Source organism: Nestor notabilis, unplaced genomic scaffold, assembly GCF_000696875.1.
Source record: "Nestor notabilis isolate BGI_N333 unplaced genomic scaffold, ASM69687v1 scaffold9818, whole genome shotgun sequence".
In the NCBI taxonomy this organism is placed as follows: domain Eukaryota; kingdom Metazoa; phylum Chordata; class Aves; order Psittaciformes; family Psittacidae; genus Nestor; species Nestor notabilis.
In genome coordinates this window covers 31138-42476 of record NW_009938697.1, presented here as the reverse complement: position 1 = coordinate 42476, position 11339 = coordinate 31138, and the positions used below count along the sequence as shown (strand labels likewise).

The 11339-nt window shown below is 43.1% G+C and overlaps 1 protein-coding gene across 1 annotated transcript in view; it reads left to right on the top strand.

Annotated features, from left to right (window-relative positions):
* LOC104409559 (histamine N-methyltransferase A-like) overlaps positions 1 to 11095 on the top strand; it is an 11803-nt gene extending 708 nt beyond the window's left edge. The window contains exons 2-8 of the mRNA XM_010019467.1: positions 1606 to 1667; positions 3114 to 3252; positions 5526 to 5578; positions 8613 to 8720; positions 8828 to 8958; positions 9784 to 9877; positions 10740 to 11095. Of these exons, the coding sequence (XP_010017769.1) occupies positions 1606 to 1667; positions 3114 to 3252; positions 5526 to 5578; positions 8613 to 8720; positions 8828 to 8958; positions 9784 to 9877; positions 10740 to 11095 (943 nt within the window). The remainder of the gene's footprint in view (positions 1 to 1605; positions 1668 to 3113; positions 3253 to 5525; positions 5579 to 8612; positions 8721 to 8827; positions 8959 to 9783; positions 9878 to 10739) is intronic.
* Positions 11096 to 11339: the final 244 nt, after the last annotated feature.

Sequence of the window (11339 nt, the reverse complement as noted above, 5' to 3'; positions counted from 1 at the left end):
CTGAATACTTGTGCTGCAGTCTGTCCAGATCACTTAGCAGGTCTCCCGGGATGGTTGGAAACGTTTGACCGGTCAGAAATGGAGTTTGTGTTCCAGGACCCCAAGAGTAGTTCCTCTCTGTGTCAGGGAAGGCACACTGCTTTTCAGCATTTTAGTAGGAGATGTATTCTGAAAACCACCTTGCTTGGTTCAGCCTGCTGAGAGTACAGAATAGTCTTCTGTTTTGACAAGCAGAGATAGAAGAGGCCAGAGGGTTGAGTGGAGACTGGAGGGACTGGTGTGCAGCCAAGCTGGACCTTGTGGAGGTGGGCTGAGTTCAGCCTTTCAACTGCTGAACTTCTCTGAGGTCTTTGCTGGGGAGAGGTGAGGTCAAGGTGGTGGAACTGAGACCTTTGATGTACCTTGTGAGAGCTAAGTATGCAACTTTGGCAATAAACTCAAATGAGAACAACTGGTCTTGCAAGACTCCAGCAGCACCCTGACATCTCCAAGACTTCTGGGACATCTTAGTCTTTTCTTTACTTCGTCAATCAAAGCAGTGTGATTTGCACATGTGACCATTTCCTTGCTACCTGCTAGCACAGTCATTACATATTTGTATCTGAGAGCCCCACTACAAGACTCCTGTCTTTCTTTTCCGCCTCTTGCCTCATTTCTTATTCATGCAGGAGTTTTTTCCCCAGCAGAGGGGACTCAGGGGATGCTTACTGCTGTTGCAGACTGCTTATCATGAAGCATTTTCTAACAGCAAAGCTCTGGGAGCAGAAACGTGTGTATACCCAGGTTATGCAGGAATATCACCCCTAAGTCTTGCTGTGCATCTCGATTTTGAAATGTGGTTACCCAGAAGATGACTATTCTCCTTGCACAGATAATCTCACCCCACCACTTTCTTTTCAGAATTGGGGTCCTTGCTCGAATTTAATTTCATCCTATCCTTTTGCTAGTGGCACCTCATCCCTGTTTTGTAGATCAGGCACATTGTCAAAGGAAAATGAAGATGTGACTTCATTGCTGGAAATCTTCACAAAAAAAAAACCCCCTAAATTAAGAATGAAAGCATGCGACTGAATGTAAACATTTATTGTCAAATAACCTTTTGCCCATTGAGTCCTGTACCTTCTACAAGTTACTAAATGTAATATTTGTAGACAGGAAAATCTGAAGTTAAAAAAAAAAAAGAAAAGGCAAAAAGATCCAGGAAACTTTGGGCCAAGCAAATCTTGTAGCACTTCAGATGCTGAAGCCTTTTCCTAATTTCACTGCTATTTCTTTTACCCCATTCATGATTAAAGGTTTCACAGCGTGTATGTAACATCCCCTGTATTGACTGGTTAATGATTCTTCAGAGGTAGGAAAAGTTTCCACAGCACATCTCAGACAAGCACTGGTGCAGATGGCCAGCCTGTTGCTGATGCTTATGGGTGATCAGCTAACTGAGAAGTTTTGACTTTCTTTAGTCTAGTCAAAGAGAACAAATAGTATTGATTATCAGACAAGGAAAATTTGTCCTGGAGCATCTTCTCTTTGTTCTGCATTTTCAATGCAGCTTCAAAAAAGCATGCAGGTTCTTCAAATAACTGAAGTGCTATACTTTCCTTACAGGAATAGGTTCCCCAGCATGAACTTTGAAGCAGAGATTCTGACAGCTCCACACGATAACTCAGGTATTTGGGAGAAAAAAAAAGAGATTAAAGTAAAATGCCCACTCAGCTTGCTATCACTGCAAACATGTTTGAATTCTTCTGGAGTTAGATATTCTTTAAAAAACAAAACAAAACAAAACAAAACAAAACAAAGCAAAGCAAACCAAACCAAAACAACAAAACCTCAGGAAGTTATACTGACTGCAATTCAGGTGGTTTCAGGATTCAGGGTATATTTAAAAGTGTTGAGGATAGATGGTGGTATATTTGCCTCCAATAGGGCTGGATACGTGTACATTCTCCATACATACCTACCAGAAACACAGCTGCCAATGACGTGATTTTGGAAACAGCACAGTTCTGTATGAGACATACACAGTTTTCTTACTAGTGGCAACTAAAAGCTGATGACAAAAAAACAGTCCCTCAAAAGGCAAAAATGAGGATGAAGATGTTCTGCTGAGTCCTGTCCTTCATCCTCATTTCGTTCAGGAGGAAAAGCTGATTTTTTTCCTGTTGAATGCTACCTTACCTATGCTGATCTCACATACTGAGGCTGGCACTATGACTGCCCTCCTACTGCAGACCTCTGAGATAGACCCCAGAGCTAGTACTCAGCTGCATGGCATCTTCTCATGAGCCTCAGTCTTACTGTTGCTCCTCAGACTCAAGCAGCTGGTCAGAGCCGGGCTGTTGTCAGAATGAGACAGTGGTAAAGTGAGTTTTTGCAGTAATTGCTTGGAACCCCATGAGTAGCCCCAGCTGTTCAGAGCTAGAAATCTTGGTCTCAGCCACGCACATCTAAGCACAAGCCCATTCATATGAAATATTTTTGCTGCCAGTGTCCTTCCTGGCCATGACCTGCAGTTCCTAGCTGGAAATTCACCTCTCTGGCAGTGCATTGCAGTCACATGCTAGCAAGATTCAGAAATGAGGTGTTTGGTGTTGACAGTATTTGCTTCAGCTGTAGGTGACAGGTTTTGTGTTGCCTCATCCCTAATAGCAAGTGTGCCAAGAGCTGGTGATTTCAGCTACACCATCCAACCTATGTGTGAGCAATGGCCCCTCCAGGTTTGGACCTGCTGTGCAATTCCCTTCACCTTCTTGCCTTGATTCTTTCAGAAAAACTCTCCAGTTACCTCCCTTTCTGTAAACCGAGTACCCCATATATGGCTAAGCATTTTGGAGACATTTTCCTCAGGCTGACCTGTAGTAATAAGGCACTTAACAAATACCCTGATGGCAAAGGGCGTCTAAGAATAATTTTCAAAACCTGAGTGTGAACAGGTTGGAAAGTGTTCACATTAGCCCACCTGCATGAGTGGCTCCTGGCCCATATGTTCTCTGTACCATAGTCCCAAATCTCTGGCTTCTGTTGTGTTGGGTTTCTTCAACAAGGTAGGTAGAACTTACTTTCCTTCACTTGCCTTGAAACCACTAACACACAATTTGTATTTGTTTCTCAAGAGCTATATGTGATCCCTTCCATGAGAAGTCTCACAGCTGAGGAGTATGTAGAGGCCTTCAAGTCATTTTTGGATCATTCAACAGAGCACCAGTGCATGGATGAGTTCAACAAGAAAGAATTGCCCAACATCGTGTCTGGGTAAGAAGCACTTCCACCAAGGTGGGAAAGGCATATCTTATCCTGAAAGGGCAACCTACATTCAAGGATCAGAAAACATGTTTAAGGACTTCCTGGGTCAAGAATGAACTTTTAATGCTACTCATTTAATTGTGGTCTTTAGGATTGTCATGGTTTAAGCCCAGCCAGTAGCTAAGTATTACGCAGCTGCTTGCTCACCCACCTCCCTGTCCCAGCAGGATGGGGATGAGAATCAGAAAAAAGGTAAAACCTGTGGGCTGAGATAAGAGCAAATTAATAATTGAAATTAAGTAAAATATTATGATTATAACAACAACAGCAATAACATTAATAATTGTAATAATAACAATAATAACGTAATTAAAAGGGAGACAACAAAAAGAGAGAGAAATAAAACTCCCCCAAAACCCAAGCGATGCACAATAAAATTGCTCATCACCCACTGACGGATACCCTGCCCAACCTATCAGTCCCTCCAGGCAAACTCTCCCCAGTTTATATACTGAGCATGACATGCTGCGGTATGGAATAGCCCTTTGGCCAGTTTGGGTCAGGTGTCCTGTCTCTGCTTCCTCCTGGCTTCTTGTGCCCCTCCTCACTGGCAGAGTATGAGAAACAGAAAAGTCCTTGATAAAGGTAAGCACTACTTAGCAACTGAAATATCGGTGTGTTACCAGCATTGTTCTCAGACTAAATCCAGAACACAGCACTACACCAGCTGCTAGGAAGAAAATTAACTCTATCCCAGCTGAAACCAGAACAAGGATATTCTGTTTAATGACTCCAGAATACATGCTATTGCAACTAATACACTGCACTGCCTCTCAGCTTATCTTAAGGAAAGAATCAAGAACTAATTTTCATGTACATCCTTTTTCATTAGCTGATTTTCCAAGGATTAAAGGTTTTGGGGTTTTTATTTGTTTCTTTCAAAAGAAAGATCTCTTGTGTTCTCTTCCTGCGTTTGGGACTTCATCACACATCAGCCCAAACAGAAACACATCTCTAATTCTCTTCTAGTGACTAATTCTTGGTTTTCTCAATCCCCTCAGATCTCCTTATTTCTATCCTAAGTGGATTTGCATTGCTTAAGTATCAAATGATAATCAGTTTTGTGAACTATTGATGTAATATATTAAAACTGGATATCTGCAGATAGTTTTAGAACAGCCTAGATACAAACCACAAGAAAGCCCTTTCCAGTTGGTTAATTTTTGGCTGTTACAGAAACTCTATTCTCCATTGAGAAAAAAATTAGGCAGTCAATTTTTTATTCTCCATATCAGATATATATAAAAAGTAAGCATTAAAATAATAATAAAAATAATTTGTATTGGGAAATAATTTGTATCGGGAAATTTAATTGAATTATTTATGTGAATTTTAAATGATGCAAAATATTGCAGCTTCCTATGATGCCGGTTAAGGGTCTGTCAAAGGGTCTTGGCCTTTGTTAGAGCTAAGCTCTTGACTAGCTCACACCCTCCAGGATTTACTACTTGTTCCTCTCTTGTTGAATCATTGCTGTGGTGTCTCCTGAGACTGTGTATGGGAAACTCAGTCCCCTTGCACAGTCCGTGCCTGAGAGCAGAACAAGGCCGTAAAGCATGTCAGAGCAGTGAGGCGCCTCTGGCCTGGGCTACTCATCCTCAAGCTATTCTGCTATGAACCACATGATTGGGGTTCTTTTTGTCTTTTAAAAAGTAATATTTCTAAGATAAAAGTTATTGAAGATTTGACCTTCCCTCCCAATTTCAAATCAAGATTGATGTTGAAAAGAGAAGATTTCCAGTCACCTGGATATCCTGATTTTTTACTTTCTCTGGGTATTTATGTCCAATATTGGAAAATCAAACTTGTCTCCTGAAGGTGCAAAGGTTTCACTTCGCCTTGTCTTGTCCCTCCATCCCCAGCAGTGCCCATCTTAGCCAGGCACAGCACTGCTACCCCCAAAGGGAACCCCTCACCCTGGGGTTCCCTGAGGCCTTTTTGCATGGTGCCAGCCACTGTATGAAGGAAACTCTCCGGCAAAGGATGAGAAATACTATGTCCTGATGCCTACTGTATTTTGATATGACATCTTGCTAATATGGGGCTGGATCCCACCATGCAGCTGGTTATAGCTGCTTTCCAAAGTAATACTTGAATTTCTACCCCAATTTGCGTGGCAAAACATTAAAATTTCCAGGCAAACATCACATCTGAGGTACTAGAATTGAAACATGAAGTTGTGTGACATAGTGTGGTTAAGTAATGTGTATTTATAATTTCAGTCTCGGCAATGGAAAATCAACTATAAATGTTCTGGGAGTTGGAAGCGGCACAGGTAAGGAGCTTAGCAGCACTCCCAATGTTGGTGGCTAGGGGGTCCCTATGGGTTGCAGAAAGCGATGCCAAAATTCTGAGCAAATCAGGCTTTAATAACAGTGTTTCTCATCAAGTCAGAAAATGGCAAAATGGGATGTGGAGCCAGGATGAGAGAAATGCTCCCCTCACTCCTTCTCTCCCTCTCTCTCTTCCTTCCTCTTTCCCATTTCCCTTCTGGAAACACTGCTTCTCTAATCTCTGGGAAGTGGGATGATTTTAACTTAGTCTCTGCCTCTTGATGACTCTCACCTGACTTTGTATGTCTCAAAGCAATAACTGGGTTGGGTAGCAGAGCATCTTCAAACCTAGTTGGAGAGAATTAGAGACACCTGAGTGGTTCATTCCACCCTAAGTCCTGTCTTAGACTATCCCATCTGAAGGGATGTCTTTTTCTGCTTTGCAATGCTCTGCTCCAGGTGGTGCAAACCACTATTAGCATGGGGCTGCTTCAGATTCTTCAAGATGTGTTTTTTTTGTTACTACTTTGTTTATATCCAGTGATAAGTAAGGTTTAACTGCAAACAGCATTTCCCCCCAGAGAGAAACCCATCTTTTGGGAAATAGCTTTAAAGCTGTTGTAAATGAATTTGTGTTTAAAAAAAAAAAGTGATGAAACAACCAACTTTCCTCCTAGGGAAACTGGGAATAAATAAGAAGTAGAGAAAAGAAGCGGCAGTTTGATCTGTCAGAGTTTGCTTTTGCTTTAAAAAGTATTTTCAGACGAAAGTTAAGTGCTAATACTTTCAAATGAAAGTATTTTTCTCACTACTTTTCTGTTTTCCTTGAGTAAGAGAAAAGTAGCATTGAATTGTTTTCCCCAGCTGGGAATATTTTGGAGCATATGAGAAAGCAAGCAGGATGAAATCACTCAGTTCTCGATTGCACTCTATTTTCATTAAGTAAAATCAACCCAAAATTCCAACTCCAGGAAAACACAAACGGAAAATGTACTTTTTGTACCATCCTAATTTTTCTTTATTTCCTTTTCAGAAGGTGTTTTAATAGAAAAGTAAAACCTCTAAAATTTCCTGTGTTTCCTGACCCTCACAGATGACGTCGTACAGAGTCTCACCCCCTTCAGCTTGCCCACAGCTACAAGAGCTGAACTTCTGTGGCCAGGCAGGGAGTAAGCTGGGATGGCATTGAGCAAAAGGTTATATCTGATCCCTGACCTTTCCAGGCTTGGACTCTGATTTCACAGAGCCCCTGGAATTAATTTAGTTGATGAAAATATTAATGGGGATTAGGGACTGACTTTATATCCTAAAATACTGTTGTCAGCTCCAGATCACATTTTCTCGTTCACCCAATGTTTTCCCATGGCTGGTTTAACTCTCTGGGCTCTAACCTCCCAGTTAGTGCTGCATGGGCTGCTCTTTGCAGAGGGGTTTCACTCCTGCTTCTCTCTCACTGTGGTTAGTACTGAAGAGTTGTTGCTGGCAGGCAAGCTGGGGCAGAGAAATTCCTGCTCTGAAGCATTGTATTTTACTGCTCATGTTTGCAGACACTCCAGTTGAGGACATTATTCGCTACTCTTGCAAAGACTGGATTAGGGAGTTTCTACAGACATGGAATAAAAAAACCCACCAAAGCAACTTTTGTGATATGCATTTGCTGTTGATACACCCACTTGCTACCATCAGTGGCTCCAGTGCGTGGGGTAGTGATGCTTTGCCTCCTGCCTGCCCTGAGCCTGCAAGGAGACCACATCAGCACCTCTAATTGCTGGTGCTCCCCACCCTAGACACATACTAACTGGCATTTAGGACTGCCTAAAATGAATCAGCTGCTTCCTGTCAACTATATTGGTCCATGCACCCACCTTCAACAAATGCAGCCACAGACTCTTTCCTTGTGCTTTTGGCTAGCCCTGCACTGCTGCCACTGCATTCCTCAGGGGTCTTGGTTATTTTTTCTCCAACTTCAAAAGACTCATCCCTCCTTGGATGTCCCTGTAGTGCTGGCATGGCTTCAGTTTCCCTCCTTGAATTCTATTTACTGCAACACCTGCCAAAGATGAGACTTTTCTCACAGCTTGTACGTCAGCTAGGGAAGATGCAGTATCTCATATCAAGACCTCTGTGTGTGGCATTTGCAAGCGCAGGCCTATTTTTAGGCCCCATCATAAGCTACAGATAGGATTCTTGCAGAGGTCCACTCCAGGCAGCTGCCTTTGCTGTTTGTTTGTGTAGTCCCAGATGAATCAGATGTTCTTTGTACACTTGGTGTATTGTGGCATTTCTGGGAGAAAACATGAGTGACCTGCATCACCTCAAAAGCGGCTGGAAATTTCCCAGGACAGGCTGCTACTTGCTCCTTCAGAACTTAGCAACAGAGGAGCACCAATAGCTAAATTTGCAGTGTACCTACACACAAATAAGTGAGTTGTTATTTGCAACTCCAAGATAAGTCAATGCCCAGAGCTGAGACCAGGTGGCTGGTCCCCGAAGAGGGAAGATCAAGGGTACTGCATGTCAATGGGTCTTTTCTTTTGCCGTGCTGTTTCCCATGTCTGGGAGCTGTGTCACACCAGAACAGCCATCACCTCCCTGTGGCACTGCCCAAGGCACGGACCACCCTGTGTCATGCCGAAGTTACACAGATGTGCCAACTGCCTCCTTGCACCCACTCAGACTTTGTTGGAAACTAATGCTTCCTGGTTGTTTTTCTAAATACTGACCTTTGGTTGTTTTGACCTGTTTGTCGCATGACCCAGAGTTAATGCTATTAGCAGGATTCTGCACTGTTGCTTACCTCCTCCTTGTTCTTAGTCTTAAGTTATCTGTAACATAATTATCTGTAACTATGTTACCTCAAGTAGTCACATATCATGGTAAGACTATTATTGGGCTCATGCTACCATGCAAACTGCAAGGTAGAAAGTGCCTCACTTCTGTCTTGGGGATTTCCCAGCAGGGAGGTGACAGATGCACTGCATCCTTTCATCACATTTGAGCACTTTTTGAAGCAATGATTTTATGTTTATTGAGTAGGTGAGCAGGATTTGAAAATGATCAGGATACTGCAGGATGTACACCCAGGTGTCCTTATTGACAATGAAATCGTAGAGCCCAACCCACAACATGTGGCAGCTTACAAAGGTAAGGCTATACCTGCTGCCTGGGGTACAGCAAGAATTGTTGATTTGAATGATGAGTTTTTCTGCTGTTCTGTGAAAATCATGTTTTTCTACTACTTTTTAAAACAGAGCTGGTGAATCAAGCTCCAGACCTGCAAAATGTCTCTTTTAATTGGCACCAGCTCACTTCCTCAGAGTACGAACAACAGGTGAAAGAGAAAGGTGCACATAAGAAATTCGACTTCATCCATATGATCCAGGTAATGGAGTATTGTTTTAATATAGAAGTGTTAGCTTTAACCACTCCCTTCATTTCTGCTGTGTGCACGAAGATAGGGGTACCAGAGCTGAGCACAGCTCCCCCAAGAGCTGTATCTTCTGCAGCAGCTCTACAAACATCAAACCTCATTCCCTATCCACCGTGGTTTTGGTCTCTGGTTTGTACTGGTTTAACTGTGTATGGTGGATAATAAAACAGGAGAAGTGTCAGGCTATCCTGAGACATCAACAGTTATGCTTTGCTGCTGCAAAAGACCTTGATTTTTTTGCCTTATCAGAGTAGTTTGGATGGCACCGAAGGGAAAGTTTTATGAAAGAACACCTGTGTCAGGTTTTGGGTCAGGAATGATGCTGCTGTGTCGCTGATACTGATGACACTGATGTTGTATGTGCCAAATTATATTTTGTAAAAAAATCTGTTATTCAATACATTTTGCTTTCATTTCATAAAAGTTCGTTTCACTACCAGAGAGTGTTTCAGGGGGTTGATGCATGGGTCAAGTTACAAGTCCCGATGACAGCCTTTGAGATGAGCTTGCTTTGTCCTAGTGCAAATTCCTCAATATCTGGTGGCTGAAGCTGAGTAGAGGGTTCCTGGGTCTGACCCCAGGCTGTTGTTGCTAGTGGAGAGCTGGTGATGTTCAGTCCTATGGGGCATCCCTAAATGTGCATGCTGAGTCAGGACAGGCTGGGAAGCAACTGGAAGGTAACTAAGAACAACTCTATAGAGAAAGTGTTTAAGCCTTTGAATGGCCATTGCACTGTGAAGGAGGAATAATGGCTGTGTGCAACTCTGTCACTTCTAGATGCTGTACCGTGTGGAGGATATTCTCAATACTATCAAGTTTTTCCACAGCTGCCTCGACCATCATGGTAAACTCCTGATCATAATTTTATCAGGTAAGAGGCACCCTTCATTTTTTGCTTCACTGCTGATATTTTGTCCAGCTATGAAGTTTGAGAGCCACAAATAGTTATCTCAGGATTTCTGTAGCGCTTATTCTTCCAGAGTAATTAAATAAAACAAATGCTGTATTTCATAGGGAGAATGTAATCTTGTGCTTAGCCTCTTGGACCCCGATGTCTGATGGGACCCCTTTGTGCTCTTGCTTCCCTGCTTATGAAATAGATAAATAACTCCATACCTAAAAGAGACCTGTGAAGTTACTGGCTAGATAGAAGTGTAGCTCTTCATGAATGAGGGTCAAACCTTCGTGGTGAAATCATCACTGTCAAAACACAACCTGAGCTCTTGGGAGGACCTATCTTTGGGGGTGGGGTTCTTCCCCATGTTTGCCATTAATAGTCCCTCTCATATTGCTGGTAGGCTGTTTCCCTTGCTAGCTGGGACTGTCTTTTTCAAGTATATATCCTTCAATGCACATTTAAAATTCAGGTTTGATGTATAAAAACATCTACAGTATTCTAGCAAAGGACACTTAATAGGTAGCGTGAATGTGCAGCCTCAGTGCACTGCTACCTCTGTGTGTACACCTTCTGGGCAAATCCAGTGCCTGAGAGCATCTCCCATGAGTTTCTGTTAAACGGGAGAGCTTTGGAAGGAGAAGTGTGGGAGATCACAGGTTTGCTTCTCTCCAGGAATAGATATTTATAAGTGGACTCAAGTAAGGGGAAAGCTCTTTGCTCCTGGCAAGGTCTGGGTCAGCAGCAAGGGAGTATTTCAAATTCATTTAGTAGTTGCATTAGCTGGTGTTTGACTCCTTTGGCTTTGCAAAAGTAACCTTCCCTCCTGTTCTGGCAGACAGTAGTGGATGGGCCAGCTTATGGAAGAAGTACAGACACTGTTTGCCTTCCACTGACAGTGGCCACTACATCACCTCCAACGGCATTGCAGACATTTTGAAGAGACTTGGTATTGAATACTGCATTTATGAGTTCCTGTCAGGCTGGGATATCACTGAGTGCTTTATCGAGGGGGACCCGGCTGGAGGCCGCATGATGGATTTCCTGACGGGGACAAAAAACTTCCTGGGCACGGCCCCCCCAGGTCTGCGACAGCAGCTGCAGGAGGCTCTCTGCCAGCCGGAGTGCAGCAGCAAAAAGGATGGGAGGATCATTTTCAGCAACAACCTGAGTATGATTGTGGTTGATTCCTAGAGTCTGGACCAACTGCAGAAGACAAGTGAGGGTGGGTATCGGGGCAATGCAGTTGAAGAAGGATGTAGCATAGAAAGAAGGTAACTCACAGGCAAGAAGGTGAGAAAGCGAGGCTCACCTGCAGCCTCTCATTCCCAGCCAGGGTCAGCAGAGCCACCTGCGACACCAGAGATGAGCTCTTTGTCCTGCTGAGGTCATCGGGGCCAAGATTTCACCCTGGCTATTCAGTCACAGAATCATAGAA